Genomic DNA, 21,398 nt, shown 5'->3' on the forward strand with positions numbered 1-21,398 from the left:
ATATTTCTAACTTCAGACATAGAAATGATACATGCATACAAATAGGATGAGCACATTCAGTTGATTATAACTTTTTCAGTGTTACAAGAGACAGTTTGCATAAAGCATATTCCAGTTATGTCATATTCATAAGCATATTTCCATAAAGAATATGGAGTGCAAAGTCACAGGGAGACCCGGCTCGCAGTGGCAGAGGGCAGGGGCAGAACTTGGGGCCATGCTGGGAGGGACACCCTGTGGGTGGGGAGCAGGGGGGCTCTGCTCAGGAGCAGGGAAGCAGACGCTCTTGCCACGCCAGGCTGCAGCCCACAGGCAGCCTCTGCACCACGGTGCCCCTGGCTACAGCACTCTAGGCAGGGGACCACATTGCCCTGCCCTAAGACTGGCCCTGGCCACATGCTTCTTCGTGCCAAGGGGAACTCTCGTGTCAGGACTCCACCCCTGCAGCTCCGGGCTGAGCGCTGCACAGTTCTCTAGGAACCTACACTTCAACCTCCCCACATCCGGTTCCCACAGCCGTTCCTCCCAGCTCTGCAGCACTCTCCTGCCCCACCAGCCCATGCTAGTTGGCCAAGCCCAGACGTAGCACTCCACCCAGGGAAGCCACTCCAGGAAAATGTCATGCAGAGGTAATTGCCCAATTTCCTCCTCCTCCTCCAGCCATACATGCAGGGCATCAGTGTGGGTGTCTCCCAACCCGTCCAAAGCTGTCTGGTTGTGTGACTGCCATGACACGTGGAGCAGCCTGTTTGTATCAATGATTGTAGGGATCGCACCACTCAGTGGTGTTTCCTTCATAGTGCCCGGTAGCAACCTAAGTTCCCTCTAAGCCGCACAGCTGTGCAGCAGGCTATCAAGGCCATGCAGGCGGGGAGAAGTGCCTCTCCCTTGGCCCCGTGCTGCTGCACAGAGAGGGCTGGGGACTCCTCACTCCCTGCTGCAGCCTGTACCCCCTCATACCTGGCCCCACCTCAGAGCCTGCACCCCTAGGAGGAGCCCTCGCTCCCTGCACCCCAACCCTCTGCCCCAATCCTGAGGCCCCTCCTGCACCCCAAACCCTTCAGCCCTGACCTCAACCCAGAGAACGCACCCCCAGCTGGAGCTCTCACCTCCAACACTCCAACCCTCTGCCCCAGCCCTCAACCCCCCCCCATACTCTGAACACCTTGGCCCCACCCCTACCACACATCACCTTATTGGTGCACATAACATTTATTCCGCATACGGATATAAAAAATTAGAGGGAACATTGCATAAGCAAAATCATCTAGCTAAACTGGTGGTTCTCAACCTATTTACCATTGTGGGCCACAATGCAGCTTTCTCTGTGTTATGTGGGCTGCATCCACACAACATCTATACTACCTGAATGCCCCTCAGGATGTCACATGAGCCACAGCTGTGGGCTGATTGGGCTGCAAGTGGCCCACGGGTTCAGAACCACTGAGCTAAACCTTCTCGATCTGTGAATTCATGGTACCTGCAGGGAATAAACAGCAGAGCCCTGCTAGACTCTGTAATTTAAAAGAAACACGTCAAGAGACTTTCCTGAAGGTCCCATCTCACCCCATGAAGGCCCATTCTCACATTCTTCTCCTTTGCAGATGAATGAATCTGAAAATCTCAGACCCATGTTATTCCTCCTCCTGCACAGCAGGAAAGTCACAAATAAATAGTCATCCCAAGGCCAAGCTCAGGACATTGCATTTCAAACCTCATGGAGACCATTATTGCTCCTGAATTATCCATTTTATTAAATAACGTACTATCAAGTAGAAATGAAAAGTTGGACCCTCTCCCTATGCTGGAAGATAGGGATAGGGTCCAGAGTGACCTAGACAAATTGGAGGATTGGGCCAAAAGAAATCTGATGAGGTTCAACAAGAACAAGTGCAGAGTCCTGTACTTAGGACGGAAGAATCCCATGCACTTCTACAGGCTGGCGACCGACTGGCTAAGCAGCAGTTCTGCACAAAGGGACCTGGGGATTACAGTGAACGAGAAGCTGGAATTGAGTCAACAGCGTGTCCTTGTTGCCACAAAGGCTACCAGCATATTGGGCTGAATTAGCAGGAGCACTGCCAGCAGGTCGAGGGAAGTCATTATTCCTCTCTATTCGGCACTGGTGAGGCCACACCTGGAGTATTGCGTCCAGTTTTGGTCCGTCCCCCCCACTACAGAAAGGATGTGGACAAATTGGAGAGAGTCCAACGGAGGGCAACGAAAATTATTAGGGGGCTGGGGCACATGATTTATGAGGAGAGCCTGAGGGATCTGGGCTTATTTAGTCTGCAGAGGAGAAGAATGAGGGAGCATTTGATAGTAGCCTTCAACTACCTGAAGAGGATGGAGCTCAGCTGTTTTTAGTGGCTGCACATGACAGAACATGGAGTAATGGTCTCAAGTTGCAGTGGTGGGAGGTCTAGGTTGGATATCAGGAAACACTATTTCACCATGAGGGTGGTGAAGCACTGGAATGGGTTCCTTAGGGAGGTGGTGGAATCTCCTTCCTTTGAGGTTCTTAAGGCCCGGCTTGACAAAGCCCTGGCTGGGATGATTTAGTTGGGGTTGGTCTTGCTTTGAGCAGGGGTTGGAGTCTAAGTTCCCTCTCAGCCGTGTGGTCATGCAGCAGCTATAAAGGGACATGCAGCAGGGGCCTGGAGAGAGGGAGGTGAGAGGGGAGCCAGCTGGGGCATGAAGGGCTGCTGCAGGCCTCTCTCCCGGCCCCAGAGCTCACTGCTGCCGGCGGGGGGAGAGAGGCCCCTTCCCCCAGAGATCCATGTTGCCAGCGCCTGGCAGGGAGAGAAGACCCTTCCCCTGGAGCTCCATGTTGCCAGCACCTGGCAGGGAGAGAGGCCCCTTCCCCTGAAGCTCCATGTTGCCAGCGCCTGGCAGGGAGAGACAGGCCCCTTCCCCCAGAGCTCGTTGCTGCCAGCGATGACGGAGAGGCCCCTTCCCCTGGAGCACCATGCTGCTGGCGGGGAGAGGGCTTGGGGGGAGTCCTCTGGCCTTAGCCCCGACGCAGCCTGTCTGCACCCAGGGCCAGATTAACTCTTCTGGGGTCCCAGAGCTATTAGATTTTGTGGGCCCCCCAGGCTCCAGGGTATGGTGAAAAATACAGGGTTCAGAATGAAGGAGGGGGCTGCAGGTGGTGAGGGTGCTGACTGGGGTTGCGGGCACTGGGATACGGCTGGCGATGAGGGGGTTGGAATGCAGGGGGGGGCTCAGGGCAGGAGGCTGGGGTGGGGTTATTAACACTTAGGAAACTAAAAAAACAAACAAGTAGAAAACATTCACTTTGACAATTTAAGACCATAAAATGGAAGAGAAGAACTAGCAATATGTAAATAAGAAATTTGATTTAAAATTTTCAAAAAACCCTACATTTAAATGTCATAATTTAAATAAAAATTTTAAAGTTGTGATTTTTATCCACCCTAAGAAGAGGAGCTCCCAAAGGGTGCTGATGAAAATGTGAACAGGTGGGAGAAACACCAAAACAAAACCAAGAACTGTTCTTTGCCTTGTGTTTTCAAACGAGAAAGCGACATCACTCAAGGCAACCGAATTAAGAGAAAATTACTCTTCCCTTTTGTTGAAAGCAACCTGAGCAGAAAGAGTAGGTGAAAGACAGACTGCAAGGGATAGAGAAGTTGGGAAAGTAAATGGTAAAAGCCAACTGGTCCCAATACAACAGTCTCTTTGATCCTATATAAAACGTATAAATTTTCAATTCACGTACACTTGTGCTTTAATGCAATTTCTATACAAATAGGGTCTGAAAGCAAGACAATTTAACTCACATTTTGAAACTGGGGCTGAATAGTTTATAGTTTCTGGTAAATCTTATCTGGCTGGTGTAGTTATATATTTTTGTTATAGCCAGAGCCTTCACCTCACACCAACCCTCTGCCCCAGCCCTGAGCCCCCCTCCTGCACCCTGAATCCCTCATCCCCAGCCCTACCCCAGAGCCCTCGCTCCCAGCCAGAGCCTTCACCCCCATACTCCAACCCTCTGCCCTAGCCTGGAGTCCCCTCCCACACACCAAATAAACCCCTCAGCCCCACCCCATTAATTTTGAAAAGTGCACCCATAGATGCCGACTCTGTGTGCGCTCCGGGGCTGGAGCACCCACGGGGAAAAATTGGTGGGTGCGGAGCACCCACCTGCAGCTCCCCAACCTGCCCCCCCTCCCCCCCAGCCTCCGCCTCCTCACCTGAGAGGGCCACCGCATCCTGCTTCTCCCCACACCCTCCCAGTGCTTGCGCGGCGCAAGCGCTGGGAGGGAGGAGGAGGAACGTGGTGCGCTTGGGGAAGAGGCAAGGCCAGGGCAGGGATTTGGGGAGGGATCCAATAGGGGCAGGGAGGGGGCAGAGCGCGTGAGCACCCACCAGCGCCAACGAAAGTTGGCGCCTGTGTGTGCACCAATATGGAGGAGATCTGTCACACATCACTTCCATGTTGGTGTCACAAAACAAGATTCATTCTGCACATGAGTGCGGAAAATTAGAGGGAACACTGGAACTTGGACTAGATGCCTCCTGAGGTCTCTTCAGCCCTAAGCCTCGATGAGTGTGGGATGCTAAATTACAGAGAATAAGACTGTAGCTGCATGGCAGCAGAATTCTGTTCTGTGTGGATGCTTACACCAGGCTCATCCCCACAGTATGTGAGCATCTTTCAGTAGTGCAGTAAGCAACCTTTTGTCATATGTTCATTCTCTCATCATTTCCTGGGGGAGAAGTTGTACAGTGAAGAGTTCTGTTATGGTAGCTTTTGTTTGTGGCAGTAAGTATATGTGTTGATATATATTTATACTACAGAAGGCAAAGTCAAAGAAATGTGGCTTACATCAGGAGCAGAAGGTGGTCAGGTTGGTGATGGTCTTTAGCTCCTGGGGGAGTTCATTCCAATGTCTGAGTCTTTCCATCAAGGCAGTTTTGTCTCCGCACAAATAAACTTTACCCTTATTTTGGACAGTTTCAATGTCCTAGAGATGCAAAGTTGCTGTCTATGGTCTTCTTCACAGAGCTTTAGGAAGTGTTTTAAATAAACCGGGCCCAAGCCATGGAGCACCTTGAAGATAAGGACCAAGATCTTGAACACAATTTGGTATTTGGTGGGCAGGCCATGCAGGGAGTGGAGGACAGGAGTGATATGCTCACAGGAGCTTGTGTTGCAGAGAAGATGCACTGCAGCATTCTGTACTAGCTGAAGGTCCCCCCGCACCAATGGTTTCATGGCCAGGCAGATCACATTGCTGCAGCCCCGCTGAGGAGTGACAAAGCTGTAAGTAACTGGATTTGTGTCTGCCAGGAAGGAACGGCATCTCCTAGCCAAGGGGAGATGATAGAGACCATTACTTGCAGATCCTGCTATGTGAGAGCTTAGTGTCAATGAGGAATCCAACCTGCTCCTAGACTATGGCCTGAACTGACAAATTGTGGGGAATTAACTTAAATGCAGGAGTTGATCAGAGGATGTTCAGAGCGTCTTGAAAAATCATAATCAAATCCCATCACAATGTGGGAACTTTATTCCAGCCTCTTGCTCTAGCCTACTCTGTTCCAGGAATGTGATTTTATTCTCTGCTTTATAACCATTGCATATCCCCATTACACAGCCACTCCAGCCTCGCCTGACGCTCTGAGGTTCATGGGAATTGGCAAAGACGTTATTCACTTGGCCCTTCCCTAGTCAGGGCACTTCAAAGATTTCTTGTCTGTGTGGATTCTCTGATGTTTAGAAAGGTGTGAGCTACACCGGTATGTTTTCCCACAGGTCAGGCATTTATAGGGTTTCTCTCCTGTGTGTGTTCTCTGATGTGTATTAAGGTCCGGGCGCCTCCTGAAGCTTTTCCCACAATCACAGCATTTGAAGGGCTTCTCTCCTGTGTGTATCTTCCGATGACCGTTAAAGGTTGTGATGTTACTGAAGCTTTTCCCGCACTCAGGACATTTATAAGGTTTCTCTCCAGTGTGTTTTCTCTGATGTGTGGTAAAAGCTGAACTGTATCGGAAGCTTTTCCCACAGGTCAGACATATATAGGGTTTTTCTCCTGTGTGGATTCTCTGGTGTTGATTTAAAAGTGATTTATCACTGAAGCTTTTCCCACAGGTCAGGCATTTATAGGGCTTTTCTCCTGTGTGGATTCTCTGGTGTCTAACAAGTTGTGAGGGCTGAACAAAGCTGATCCCACACTTGGGGCATGTATAGGGCTTCTCTCCTGTGTGGATTCTCTGATGGATAATGAGTCCAGCAGTGTCAGAGAAGTGTTTCCCACAGTCAGGGCACCCATAGGGTCTCTCTCCCATGTGCATTCTCTGATGTGAAACAAGGTGGTAGCCCTCTCTGAAGCTTTTCCCGCACTCGCTGCATTTGAAAGGCTTCTCTCCTGTGTGCATCTTCCGATGCCTGTTAAAGTTTCCGCTGCCACTGAATGTTTTTTGACACTCAGGACATTTATAAGGTTTCTCTCCAGTGTGTTTTCTCTGATGCGTAACAAGGACTGAACTGTATCGGAAGCTTTTCCCACAGATCAGACATGTATAGGGTGTTTCTCCGGTGTGGATTCTCTGATGGTTAATGAGCGTAGTACTCTGAGAGAAGCTTTTCCCGCACTCAGCACATCTGTAGGGTTTTTTCCCCATGTGGACTGTCTGCGGAGTAATATGGGCTGAACTCCCAGGGAAGCTTTTCCCAGAGACCCAATAAGTTTGGTGACTATCTCCAGTGGGGATTGTCAGCTGAGCAGTTTCTTTGATTTTTCCAACTCCTCTGCTCCGGTGAGCTGGTCCACCCTGTCTCGGCCTTGGCTCTTTTCCCTGTTGCCTCTGTGGCCTGGGCTGAGTCTTAAAGTTTTTCCCATCCGTGGTCACTGGGAAATATTCACCTTGGATCTTCCCAAACTGTCCTGTGTGGTTTCACCTGCTCAGGACTCCCAGCTCAGGTTCTCTTCCTTGGTCTCACTCACCGTCCCATCACCTGCTGGGACAGAGAGAGAATCCGGTTTGGAGTCACCCACTGAGATGCAGAAAAAAGGGGACATCACAAAGGGGAGTAGGAAAGGAGAAATAAACCAAACAACTGCCCCCAAATCCTTTCCCAGAGGAGAGAAAGAAGGGAACCAATTCTGCCACCTCATTCCCATCTGAATATGGAGGACAGTGTTTGTTTCTACATAGGTTTCAGAGTAGCAGTCATGTTAGTCTGTATTCGCAAAAAAGAAAAGGAGTACTTGTGGCATCTTAGAGACTAACCAATTTATTTGAGCATAAGCTTTCGTGAGCTACAGCTCACTTCATCGGATGCATTTTCCAATGAATGCATCCGATGAAGTGAGCTCTAGCTCACGAAAGCTTATGCTCAAATAAATTGGTTAGTCTCTAAGGTGCCACAAGTACTCCTTTTCTTTTTGTTTCTACATAGGCACACAGGACTGGTGAAAACTCAGGAGTGGCATTTGTCATGAGAATGTAAAAAGGTTTCTGAGCCACTTTTGCCAATTCCTTACTTCTGTGGGCATCTGTCAGTATCTCTGTTTCCACCTCTCCCTGGAGATTGGAGACCCACAGCTTCTCCCTTCACTCCAGCCAGGAGATCATGTCAGGTCTAGAAATTGGAACTCCTACTTGGGGTCAAGCAAACAAATGAGCATCAAGTTAGGGCCCAACATTCAGTTATCTCAATAAGTGGCCTGAGTTTCAAAAATGCTGAGCCTGCAACAATGGGGTTTGGTTCCGAGTGTCCAGAGCTATCGATAACCAGGCCACTTATTCCACTGCCTCAGTATGAATTTAGGAATGTACTTTTAGGGTCCTCTAATTAAAGTTCCAGGGTTTGGTCACTTGATTATAGAACAGACTCTGCCCGTCACCAGGAATAAATCTGAGAGACATTTATGAACCTGGCCACAAACACTGATTTAATAAAGTCAATGAGACTGCTCAGATGGCTAAAGAAAGGAAGCGTTTGGCAAAATCAGATCCTAAGTCAACAAAAAGAAAAGGAGTACTTGTGGCACCTTAGAGACTAACCAATTTATTTGAGCATAAGCTTTCGTGAGCTACAGCTCACTTCATCGGATGCATAAAGTGGAAAGTACAGTGAGGAGATTTATATACATTTCCAGGACTTAACAAGAACATCTGAGGAACAGTGGGGGTGGGAATAAACAAGGGGAAATAGTTTCACTTAGTATAATGACTCAACCACTACCAGTCTCTATTTAAGCCTAAGTTAATTGTATCCAATTTGCAAATTTAATTCCAATTCAGCAGTCTCTCGTTGGAGTCTGTTTTCGAAGTTTTTTTGTTGAAGGATAGTCACTTTGAGGTCAGAAATCGAGTGACCAGAGAGATTGAAGTGTTCTCCGAGAGACTGGGAGTGGCTAAGTCATTATGCAAGGTAACCTATTTCCCCTTGTTTTCCTACACCGCCCCGCCCCCGCTCCTCAGACGTTCGTGTTAAACCCTGGATTTGTGCTGGAAATGGCCCACCTTGATTATCATACACATTGTAAGGAGAGTGATCACTTTAGATAAGCTATTACCAGCAGAAGAGTGAGGTGGGGGGAGAGAAAACCTTTTGAAGTGATAAACACCCATTTTTTTATGGTCTGTGTGTATAAAAACATCCTCACTGCATTTTCCACTTTCATGCATCCGATGAAGTGAGCTGTAGCTCACGAAAGCTTATGCTCAAATAAATTGGTTAGTCTCTAAGGTGCCACAAGTCCTCCTTTTCTTTTTGCGAATACAGACTAACACGGCTGCTACTCTGAAACCTGGTTTATGAATGTTATAATTCTTGACATCTGATTTGTGTCCATTTATTCTTTTATGTAGAGACTGTCCAGTTTGCCCAATGTACATGGCAGAGGGGCATTGCTGGCACATGATGGCATATATCACATTGGTAGATGTGCAGGTGAACGAGCCTCTGATAGTGTGGCTGATGTGATTAGGCCCTGTGATGGTGTCCCCTGAATACATATGTGGGCACAGTTGGCAACAGGCTTTGTTGCAAGGATAGGTTCCTGGGTTAGTGGTTCTGTTGTGTGGTGTGTGGCTGCTGGTGAGTATTTGCTTCAGGTTGGGGGGCTGTCTGTAGGCAAGGACTGGCCCGTCTCCCAAGATTTGAGAGAGTGATGGGTCGTCCTTCAGGATAGGTTGTAGATCCTTGATAAGGCGTTGGAGAGGTTTTAGTTGGGGGCTGAAGGAATATTTCCAACACACCTCTGAACAACATACTAATCCACAGAGACCTTCCTACCAACACTACAAAAAGAAGGATTCTAGGTGGACTCCTCCTAAAGGTCGAAACAGCAGACTGGACTTCTACATAGAGCTCTCCCACCGACGTGTACGGGCTGAAATTGTGGAAAATCACTTGCCCCATCACTTGCCCCATAACCTCAGCTGTGCAGAACACAATGCCATCCTCAGCCTCAGAAACAACTCTGACATCATAATCAAAAAGGCTGACAAAGGAGGTGCTGTTGTCATCATGAATAGGTCGGAATATGAACAAGAGGCTGCTTGGCAGCTCTCCAACACCACTTTCTACAAGCCATTACCCTCTGATCCCACTGAGGGTTACCAAAAGAAACTACAGCATTTGCTCAAGAAACTCCCTGAAAAAGCACAAGAACAAATCCACACAGACACATCCCTGGAACCCCGACCTGGGGTATTCTATCTGCTACCCAAGATCCATAAACCTGGAAATCCTGGGCACCCCATCATCTCAGGCATTGGCACCCTGACAGCAGGATTGTCTGGCTATGTAGACTCCCTCCTCAGGCCCTACTCTACCAGCACTCCCAGCTATCTTTGAGACACCACTGACTTCCTGGGGAAACTACAATCCATCGGTGACCTTCCTGAAAACACCATCCTGCCCACTATGGATGTAGAAGCCCTCTATACCAACATTCCACACACAGATGGACTACAAACCATCAGGAACACTATCCCCGATAATGTCACGGCAAACCTGGTGGCTGAACTTTGTGACTTTGTCCTCACCCATAACTATTTTACATTTGGGGACAATGTATACCTTCAACTCAGCGGCACTGATAATGGGTACCCGCATGGCCCCACAGTATGCCAACTTTTTTATGGCTGACTTAGAACAACGTTTCCTCAGCTCTCATCCCCTAATGCCCCTACTCTACTTGCGCTATATTGATGACATCTTCATCATCTGGACCCATGGAAAAGAAGCCCTTGAGGAATTCCACCATGATTTCAACGATTTCCATCCCACCATCAACCTCAGCCTGGACCAGTCCACACAACAGATCTACTTCCTGGACACTACAGTGCTAATAAGCGATGGTCACATAAACACCACCCTATACCGGAAACCTACTGACCGCTATTCCTACCTACATGCCTCTAGCTTTCACCCAGACACACCACACAATCCATTGTCTACAGCCAAGCTCTAAGATACAACCGCATTTGCTCCAACCCCTCAGACAGAGACAAACACCTACAAGATCTCTATCAAGCATTCTTACAACTACAATACCCACCTGCGGAAGTGAAGAAACAGATTGACAGAGCCAGAAGAGTACCCAGAAGTCACCTACTACAGGACAGGCCCAACAAAGAAAATAACAGAACGCCACTAGCCGTCACCTTCAGCCCCCAACTAAAACCTCTCCAACGCATTATCAAGGATCTACAACCTATCCTGAAGGACGACCCATCACTCTCACAAATCTTGGGAGACAGGCCAGTCCTTGCTTACAGACAGCCCCCCAACCTGAAGCAAATACTCACCAGCAACCACACAACAGAACCACTAACCCAGGAACCTATCCTTGCAACAAAGCCCGTTGCCAACTGTGCCCACACATCTATTCAGGGGACACCATCATAGGGCCTAATCACATCAGCCACACTATCAGAGGCTCGTTCACCTGCACATCTACCAATGTGATCTATGCCATCATGTGCCAGCAATGCCCCTCTGCCATGTACACTGGACAAACTGGACAGTCTCTACGTAAAAGAATAAATGGACACAAATCAGATGTCAAGAATTATAACATTCATAAACCAGTCTGAGAACACTTCAATCTCTGTGGTCACTCGATTTCTGACCTCAGAGTGACTATCCTTCAACAAAAAAACTTCGAAAACAGACTCCAGCGAGAGACTGCTGAATTGGAATTAATTTGTAAATTGGATACAATTAATTTAGGCTTGAATAGAGACTGGTAGTGGTTGAGTCATTATACTAAGTGAAACTATTTCCCCTTGTTTATTCCTCCCCCTCCCCCGTTCCTCAGACCTTCTTGTTAACTCCTGGAAACGTGCTGGAAATGGCCCACCTTGATTATCACTTCAAAAGGTTTTCTCTCCCTCCACCCCACTCTCCTGCTGGTAATAGCTCATCTTAAGTGATCACTCTCCTTACAATGTATATTTTTTCATGGTCTGTGTGTATATAAAATCTCCTCACTGTACTTTCCACTTTATGCATCCGATGAAGTGAGCTGTAGCTCACGAAAGCTTATGCTCAAATAAATTGGTTAGTCTCTAAGGTGCCACAAGTACTCCTTTTCTTTTTGCGAATACAGACTAACAGGGCTGCTACTCTGAAATAAGTCAACAAACACAACTTATCAAATGGAAGAAGAAATCAGTGTGTGCGCAGAATGGAGTTATTCAACCCTCAGAAAAAACACACATCACAGGTCATTTTTAACCAGAGCTGAGAGACGAGCATGTCTGACCTAGGAATTCTCTCTGTGTCAAATGTGAAGTTACCAGCCTAAATCCTTCTGCTACCGAATTAGTTCAAAAGTTGATAACACTTTTTCACTCTGGACAGAGACTTTCTACCTTGTAGATGAACATAGGCACTGCCAGGCTGGCTCAGACGCAAGGTCAATCTGGTAATTTCAGCACTTTATAAAGAACTGAAAAGAATGAAATTGTGCAGCCAAAGAGCAGAATTGGGGGAGCCACTCTGGGGGAACCCCCCCAACCCTGTCCCCAGGGCAGCGCATCCCCCCAGCAGCACGGGCACCAGGCAGAGACAGGAACTGGCTTTTCCTCTCCCTGCCCCTCCTCTTCTCCCCAGGAGGGTCACTGCCCCAGGGCAGAGGGTTGCAGGAATGGGGCTGGGCAAGGCTGGGAACCGGGAACCCCCCTTCCCTCCCCCCATTGCTCCTGCTGCCCCTGCCAGTCTCTGCCCTGGCTCCCTCCTGCCCCCTCGGGCTGGGAGACTCAGGACCTGGCCCAGTCCGGGGCGGTGGCTCTCCCAGGGCTGGCTTGGCTCCTGCAGGCGCTGGGGGGGCAGAGCCCGGGGGGCAGGGCCGGCTCTAGGATTTTTGACGCCCCAAGCAAAAAAACTGTTGGCCACCCCTGCTTTTTTTCATGCCCCCCCACCCCCGCTTCAACTCCACCCTTTCCCAACCCCTTCCCCAAACCCCCAGCCCTGACTCCTCCCCCGGGAGTGCCGCATTCCCCCCCCCATTGCTTCCTGCGGCTCCCCCCCCACAACCCCCACCCTAGCTCACCTCCGCTCTGCCTGCTCCCCTGAACATGCCGCTGCTCCGCTTCTCCCCCCTCCCTCTCAGGCAAGGGAGAAGCAGCATGTTCAGGGGAGCGAGGGTGGGGGGGAGCGCAGGAAGTAATGGGGGGGCGCGCAGAGGAACCGCTCCCCGCCCCAACTCACCTCCACTCCACCACCACCGCCTCCCCTGAGCGCGCCGCTGTTCGGCTTCTCCCTCCCTCCCTCCCAGGCTTAACAGCTGTTTGGCGCGCGGCAAGCCTGGAAGGGAGGGGGGAGAAGCGGAGTGGCGGCAGTGCGCTCAGGGGAGCAGGCGGAGGGGGCACATTTCGAGGGGCGGCATGGCCGGCGCTGGAATACCGCCCCGAGCACCTGCTTGTTTTGCTGGTGCCTAGAGCCAGCCCTGCTCGCTGGTGTAGACATAGATGACCTGATCATCCATGTACCCAACACGGCTGTACCAGGGCAGCCCTGGGCTGGGCTCCGACAGCACCGTCTGGAATGCGCGCCTGGAGCGCAGGCCTGGTGGGAAAGATTGGGGGCAGGGAGGTCAGACCCAGCCAGACCCTGCCAGGGAGCCCCTGGCAATACACACGAGGTGGCACCAGCCCTCAGGAGCACTCCTGTGGGAGGGAGACCTGGGAAAGGACTCACAGCTCAGCCTGACCAGGGAGAAAGAGGGGTTGAGGTAGGAGAAGAAGGGGGGCAAGGCTGGAGGGGGGGCATGAGGGAGAGAGGGGAGGGGTGCTGGAGCTTGTGAGGAGTAGGGGAGTAGACAGGGAGGGTGTACTGTGAGCACAGGGGGGGCTAAAGGGGAGTATGAAGAAGGAAAGGGGGCCCGAAGGAGGAGCAGGGCTGGAGGGGGGTGTGAGGAGCAGGAGTGGGAAGGTGGAGCAGGAGAAGGGCTGGGGCTGTAGGAGATGCAGAAGCTGAAGCAAGGGATACAAGGGGAGGGCAGGGGGATGTGTCCAAGTTGCAGGTGGGAGCGAGGGCCTGCGCTATGCACACAATTTACGATAATTTATTAAGAACATAAGAACGGCCATAGTGGGTCAGACCAAAGGTCCATCTAGCTCAGTCTCCTGTCTTCTGACATTGGCCTATGCCAGGTGCCCCAGAAGAAATGAACAGAACAGGCAATCATCAAATGATCATCCTCTGTCATCCACTCCCAGCTTCTGGCAAACAGAGGCTAGGGACACCATCCCTGCCCATCCTGACTAATAGCCATTGATGGACCTGTCCTCCATGATCTTATCTAGTTCTTTTTTGAACCCTGTTATACTCTTGGCCTTCACAACATCCTCTGGCAAGGAGTTCCACAGGTTGACCGTGCATTGTGTGAAGAAATACTTCCTTTTATTTGTTTTAAACCTGGTGCCTATTAATTTCATCTGGTGACCCCTAGTTCTTGTGTTATGTTAAGGGGGTAAATAACACTTCCTTATTCACTTTCTCCACAACCATCATGACTTTACAGACCCCAATCAGAGCCCCCTTAGTCGCCTCTTTTCCAAGCTGAAAAGTTCCAGTCTTATTAATCTCTCCTCCTATGGAAGCTGTTCTATACCCCATATCATGTTTGCTGCCCTTTTTGGTACCTTTTCCAGTTCCAATAGATATTTTCCTGATTGGGTGACCACATCTGCACAGAGTATCCACGATGTGGGCATCCCATGGATTTATACAGAGGCAATATGGTATTTTCTTATTATCTATCCCTTTCCTAATGATTCCCAACATTCTGTTTGCTTTTGTGACTGCCACTGCACATTGAATGGATGTTTTCAGAGAACTATCCACAATGATTCCAAGATCTCTTTCTTGAGTGGTACCAGCTAATTTAGATCCCATCGTTTGATATGTATAGTTGAGATTATGTTTTCCAATGTGCATTACTTTGCATTTATCCACAGATTTTCACCTGCCATTTTGTTGCTCAGTCACAAAGTTTTGTGAGATCCCTTTGTAACTCTTCGCAGTCTGCTTTGGACTTCGGTGCAGCCACAGCATGAATAAGTTATGTCCCCTGTAGGGACCAGGCCCCCTCTTGTGCCAGTCACTGCACAGGCTCTTCCTCCAAGGAGCTCACAAGCTGATCACCCGTCCCTATAGTCGGGTTCACCCCACAGATCCACAGGCAGAATCAGGGCCAAAGCAGGGGGTGGGGAAGGGCGATAGCTCCCAGACAAATGGCCTGGTGCTGCAGTGACTGAACCCCTGATCCCTTCACACCAGTGAGCATCCCACTGACGTCAGACACTGCTCAGGGGGATTATACACTGCCACTCTGATCCCCACAACTGGTTCTCCCTTCCAGCCTCACACACTCATCCTCGGTAACTTCAGCTTCCAAGGCGATGGCCTATCCGACCCTCTGCTCCCCATCTCCTCACCCTCCCCTCTGCATTCACCCAGCAGCCCTGGGTCAGCTCTCCAAAAGGGCCATGCACTGGACTTGGGTTCACCAGGCCCTGCTCTTTGAGCTCTCCAGTGCTGATTGCCCTTCTCCAGCTATCACTGGTTCTCTCTCAGCATCACTCATCAGCCACATCTCCCCATATTTTATACTGAATATTGTGTGTGCCTCAGTTTCCCCTATGAGCTGCATGGTTAACAGGGTGGGGGAAAGGATTAATTGCTCGGCAAAGATCCAGGTGTGACTGATGCCTCACTAACTGGGGTGTGGGTCCCATGCTGATGGGAAGTCCCAGAAGACAACTGCCCAGACATTTGGCACCTAGCAACTAATGACCATGGATGACCCATCCTCTGCAGGAAGCCGGCCAGCTGTGACCAGATGGAAAACAAAGAGCTGACGAGGCCAGGTGACAGTGTTTGGCAGGAACAAAAACAAAAGACTAGGGAGGAGCCCCCGGGGGCTAAGTGTGGGCTGTTGGAGGGAGGAGAAGCTTCTGGACTGGGACAAAAGAGAAAGTTCTGGGTTCTGGAGAGACCCAGATAGACTTTGCTGTAACTTTCCATTCTCTAATGAAAAGCCTGCTGAGAGTCTTTAGGTAAGTTTAGAGGAGAGAGCGACAAGGGTGATGTCGTGGTGGGTGTGTGCTATGGACAAGTGGTTCTCAAAGCCAGTCCGCCACTTGTTCAGAGAAAGCCCCTGGCGGGCCGGGCCGGTTTGTTTACCTGCCGCGTCCACAGATTCGGCCAATCGTGGTTCCCACTGGCCGCAGTTCGCTGCTCCAGGCCAATGGGGGCTGCGGGAAGCGGTGCGGGCAGAGGGATATGCTGGCCACCCTTCCCGCAGCCCCGGAGGATGAGGTAGACAACTAACAAGTTTCCAGATCACCGGCCCTGGTTCTCATGGGAGACTTCAGTCACCCTGACATCTGCTGGGAGAGCAATACAGCAGTGCACAGACAATCCAGGAAGTTTCTGAAGAGTGTTGAGGACAACTTCCTGGTACAAGTGCTGGAGGAACCAACTAGGGGCCGTGCTCCTCTTGACCTGCTCACAAACAGGGAAGAATTGATAGGGGAAGTAGAAGTGGGTGGCAACCTGGGCAGCAGTGACCATGAGATGGTCGAGTTCAGGCTCCTGACAAAAGGAAGAAAGGAAAGCAGCAAAATACGGACCCTGGACTTGAGAAAAGGAGACTTTGACGCCCTCAGAGAACTGATGGGCAGGATCCCCTGAGAGGCTAATACGAGGGGGAAAGGAGTCCAGGAGAGCTGGCTGGCTGTTTGTTCTTATTGAGGGCACAACAACAAACCAGCCTGATGTGCAGAAAGAATGGCAAATATGGCAGGTGACCAGCTTGGCTTAACAGTGAAAATCTTTGGGGAGTTTAAATACAAAAAGGAAGCTTACAAGAAGTAGAAACTTGGACAGATTGCTAAAGAGGAGTATAACAATACTCTCAAGCACGTAGGGATGTAATCAGGAAGGCCAAAGCACAATTGGAGATGCAGCTAGCAGGGGATATGAAGGGTAAGAAGAAGGGTTTCTTCAAGTATGTTAGCAACAAGAAGAAGGTCAGGGACTGTGTGGGACCCTTACTGAATGGGGGAGGCAACCTAGTGAGAGATGATGAGGAAAAAGCTGGAGTACTCAATGCTTTTTCTGCCTCGGTCTTCACAGACAAGGTCAGCTCCCAGACTGCTGCACTAGGCAGTACAGCATGGGGAGGAGGTGGGCAGCCATCAGTGGTGAAAGAACAGGACTATTTAGAAAAGCTGGACATGCTCAAGTCCATGGAGCTGGATCGAATGCATCCGAGGGTGCTGAGAGAGTTGGCTGATGTGATTGCAGAGTCATTGGCCATTATCTCTGAAAACTCGTGGCCATCAGGGGAGATGCCAGACGATTGGAAAAAGGTAAATATAGTGCCCATCTTTAAAAAAGGGAAGAAAGAGCATATGGGGAACTACAGACCGGTCAGCCTCACTTCAGTCCTCAAGGACTCCATTTTGAAGCACTTGGAGGAGAGGAAGGTGATCAGGAACAGTCAACATGGATTCACCAAGGGCAAGACATGCCTGACCAACCTGATTGCCTTCTATGATGAGATAACTGGCTCTGTGAATATGGGGAAAGCGGTGGATGTGATCTATCTTGACTTTAGCAAACCTTTTGATATGGTCTCCCACAGTATTCTTGCCAGCAAGTTTAAAAAGTATGGATTGGATGAACGGACTATAAGGTGGATAGAAAGCTGGCCAGATTGTTGGGCTCAACGGGTAGTGATCAACAGCTCAGTGTCTAGCTGGCAGCCGGTATTAAGCAGAGTGCCCCAGGGGTCGGTTTTGTTCAACATCTTTATTAACAATCTGGATGATGGGATGAATTGTACCCTCAGAAAGTTCGCGGATGACACTAAGCTAGGAAGAGATAGATGTGCTGGAGGGTAGGGATAGGATACAGAGTGACCTAGGCACATTGGAGGATTGGGCCAAAAGAAATCTGATGAGGTTCAACAAGGACAAGTGCAGAGTCCTGCACTTAGGACAGAAGAATCCCATGCACTACCAGGCTGGGGACCGACTGCCTAAGCAGTAGTTCTGCAGAAAAGGACCTGGGGATTACAGTCGACATGAAGCTGGATATGAGTCAACAGTGTGCCCTTGTTGCCAAGAAGGCTACCAGCATACTGGGCTGCATTAGTAGAAGCATTGCCAGCAGATCGAGGGAAGAGATTATTCCCCTCTATTCGGCACTGGTAAGACCACATCTGGAGTACTGTGGCCAGTTTTGGTCCCCCCCCCCCCCCCACTGCAGAAAGGATGTGGACAAACTGCAAAGAGTCCAGTGGAGGGCACTGAAAATGATTAGGGGGCTCGGGCACATGACTTACAAGGAGAGGCTGAGGGAACTGGGCTTATTTAGCGTGCAGAGGAGAAGAGTAAGGGAGGATTTGATAGCAGCCTTCAAATACCGGAAGGGGGGTTCCAAAAAGGATGGAGCTCAGCTGTTCTCAGTGGTGGCAGATGAAAGAACAAGGAGCAGTGGTCTCAAGTTGCAATGGGGGAGGTCTAGGCTGGGTATTAGGAAACACTATTTCACTAGGAGGGTGGTGAGGCACTGAAACGGGTCACCTAGGGAGGTGGAGGAACCTCCATCCTTAGAGGTTTTTAAGGCCTGGCTTGACAAAGCCTTGGCTGGGATGATTTAGTTGGGGTTTGTCCTGCTTTGAGCAGAGGGTTGGACTAGATGACCTCCTGAGGTCTCTTCCAACCCTAATCTTCTATGATTCTGTGACCCCATAGGGCCAGGCTGCACTGGGGCCTAACCCTGTTTAGGACAAACCAAGCCTATTACTGAGGTGACACAAGGGCACCAATGCGCCTTAAACCACTTCAAGCAAACCCCAACCCCAACCCCACCCCACAGCCTCACCCAGCTCAGTATGGGCTGCTGTGCTCCCCAGGGTCTGAGCTGCTGCCTCATAGGGAGCAAGGAAGATTCAAGTCCATGCCTGGAACAGCAGGATGTGCCTTCCCCTCTCCTCACCCCACCCTCAATGGGATCCGGAAGCTCTTTATTCGGCAGCTACAAGAGATCCTAACAGCACAAAAGCAGCAGCTGTTCTGTGCTCTGCAACAGGAGCTCATGCCCAAACTAAGACCTGATTAATGCACAGATCCAGGGGCTCCAAACTCTCCCCGCCTTGGGGCGCCAACACACAGCCAGAGACAGAGCGGGGGTTAACATCTCCTCCCTAGGATGACACCTCTAAAGATTTATTTGAGCATAAGCTTTCGTGAGCTACAGCTCACTTCATCGGATGCTATAGCTCACAAAAGCTTATGCTCTAATAAATTTGTTAGTCTCTAAGGTGCCACAAGTCCTCCTTTTCTTTTTGCGGATACAGACTAACACGGCTGCTCCTCTGAAACCCCTAAAGATATGCTTCCACTACAGATATGACCCATCGCCACTGCTGACTGTGAGTGCGACTAGACTGGTGCTGACACAAGTTAGCCGTAGGTAGCCAAGGACAAGCCACACTCCGGAGTTCCAGGCCTTGGGGTTAAACCCAGCGTGAAGAACCGTCTGGGAGCCATTAAAGGTCGGAGAGATCCAAGAAGCCTTTTTCCTTCATTTAACCCTGGCCTACCTGGGGGGTTAATTTACTCCCTCCACTAACCCTCAGCCCGGCTCTGCCCACAGGGCTCGGGTCTGAGAGCCCCGCCCGGCCCGGAGACGCGGCAGAGACCCAGCCTGGGCAGCGCCTGGCCCCGGGGACTCCCCGCAGCCGGGAGCCTCACGGGGCCGCGAGGGGCTTGTCGGCGGGTGCAGCACCCATGGGTGCCGGTCCGAGCGGTGCCGCACCCCCGGCTGGGGGCGGTCGGCGTTGGATGCCAGGGTCACCGCTCGGGTCAGGGGCGCTCAGCCCCCCCGGCACATTGTCCCCGCAGCCCCCGGCAGCGCCGGGCACAAGGGGGCCAGGACCCCCCCCCCCGGTCACTATAGCAACGTCACTGATCCCTGTCAGCGACCGCTCAGTGCCGGGGGGGGCACGGGGGGGGTCTCCCGACACCTCTGAACACAGAGCCCAGAACTGCCCCCCCGACACCCCCCCGGCCCGGCTGCCCCCCCCGACACCCAGCTCCCCCCTCCCCGCACCCCCCGGCCCGGCTGCCCCCCCCGACACCCAGCTCCCCCCCCCGGCCCGGGGTCTCCCCCCGGCACTCACGGGAGCGGCCCCCCGGCAGGGCGGCGGCCCCCAGCAGCAGCAGCAGGCGCAGCGCTAGGGCCATGCCCGGACCCCCCGAGCTGCGCGGCCGGACGCGGCGCCGGGACCCACAGCTCCCCGGGGCGCTGAGCCAGCTCCTGGCCGTGAGAGCCTCCAGTCTGCAGGGATTGGCTGAGAGGGGAACATCCCACCAATAGCGACGCGGAGACCCGCCTTCGTCACTGGTCGCTGGGCAGAACGCCTCGCCTCGGCCTGTCCAGGCCCGGCCCCGGCCCCGGCCCCGGCCCCGCCCCTTCCGAGTCCCGCCCCCTCCCGAGGGAACCGCCCCGCGGCAGGGATTGGCTGGGGGGAGGGAACATCCCGCCAATAGCGACGCACAGGCCCGCCTGCGTCACCGGTCGCTGGGCAGAACGCGGCGGGGCAGGACAGTCTGAGGCGGGGAGTTTGGCGCTGGGGGGACGCGGCCGCGGCCGCGGGGACCGGGGCAGCGATTCGCTCCGCCCGGCCCGGCCCCGCCCCGCCTCCCCGGAGCCCGCTGGTCCCCGCCCGGGGCTGGAGCCGGGGGCCGCTGCCCCTGCTGGGGGCGGTCGGCGTGAGCGGGGGGCACAGCTCGGGCCGGGCGCTCCCAGCCCCCCCCATTATCCCCGCCGCCCCCGGCCCCGTCAGCGCCTCCCGTCCGACCCCCGCAGCCCCCGGCCGGAGACCGCCCCGCGGCGCCTTGGCGGGGCCGGTCCCGTGTCTGCGGGCCCGGGCCTTGAACCCCTGTGTGGAGGGAGTGAATGAACCCGCCGCCGCGCTCCCTGCGCGGGCCGTGACCGCAGGAACCCCGGCCCCGCCACAGCGTCCCTGCCCCGTCCGCGGCCGGGGAGAGAGGCACAAAGAGAGGCCGCGACTTGCCCTGGAAGCCGCACATCTAGGGAGAGAACCCAGGAGTCCTGGCTCCAGCCCCCTGGTCTACCCACTAGACCCCACGTCTCTCCCGGAGCAAGGGAGAGAACCCAGGAGTCCTGGCTCCAGCCCCCGATCTACCCCACTAGACCCCACTTCTCTCCCGGAGCAAGGGAGAGAACCCAGGAGTCCTGGCTCCAGCCCCCTGGTCTACCCACTAGACCCCACTTCTCTCCCGGAGCAAGGGAGAGAACCCAGGAGTCCTGGCTCCAGTCCCCTGGTCTACCCACTAGACCCCACGTCTCTCCCGGAGCAAGGGAAAGAACCCAGGAGTCCTGGCTCCAGCCCCCGGTCTACCCACTAGACCCCAGGTCTCTCCCGGAGCAAGGGAGAGAACCCAGGAGTCCTGGCTCCAGTCCCCTGGTCTACCCACTAGACCCCACTTCTCTCCCGGAGCAAGGGAGAGAACCCAGGAGTCCTGGCTCCAGCCCCCTGGTCTACCCACTAGACCCCACTTCTCTTCCGGAGCAAGGGAGAGAACCCAGGAGTCCTGGCTCCAGCCCCCTGGTCTACCCCACTAGACCCCACGTCTCTCCCGGAGCAAGGGAGAGAACCCAGGAGTCCTGGCTCCAGCCCCCTGGTCTACCCACTAGACCCCACTTCTCTCCCAGAGCAAGGGAGAGAACCCAGGAGTCCTGGCTCCAGCCCCCGGTCTACCCACTAGACCCCACGTCTCTCCCGGAGCAAGGGAAAGAACCCAGGAGTCCTGGCTCCAGCCCCCGGTCTACCCACTAGACCCCACTTCTCTTCCGGAGCAAGGGA

General features: G+C 52.5%; 1 protein-coding gene across 1 annotated transcript; it reads right to left on the reverse strand.

Annotated features, from left to right (window-relative positions):
* Positions 1-4,233: 4,233 nt before the first annotated feature.
* LOC141987883 (uncharacterized) lies at positions 4,234-19,807 on the reverse strand. The gene is made up of 2 exons (XM_074953733.1): positions 19,689-19,807; positions 4,234-6,985 (listed from the first exon to the last, which is right to left on the reverse strand). Exon 2 carries the CDS (start codon positions 6,649-6,651, stop codon positions 5,695-5,697), a length of 957 nt encoding a protein of 318 aa, XP_074809834.1. The 5' UTR covers positions 6,652-6,985; positions 19,689-19,807; the 3' UTR covers positions 4,234-5,694.
* Between the last annotated feature and the right edge of the window lie 1,591 nt (positions 19,808-21,398).

Source organism: Natator depressus, chromosome 5 (genome assembly GCF_965152275.1).
Source record: "Natator depressus isolate rNatDep1 chromosome 5, rNatDep2.hap1, whole genome shotgun sequence".
NCBI classification, from domain to species: Eukaryota; Metazoa; Chordata; order Testudines; family Cheloniidae; genus Natator; species Natator depressus.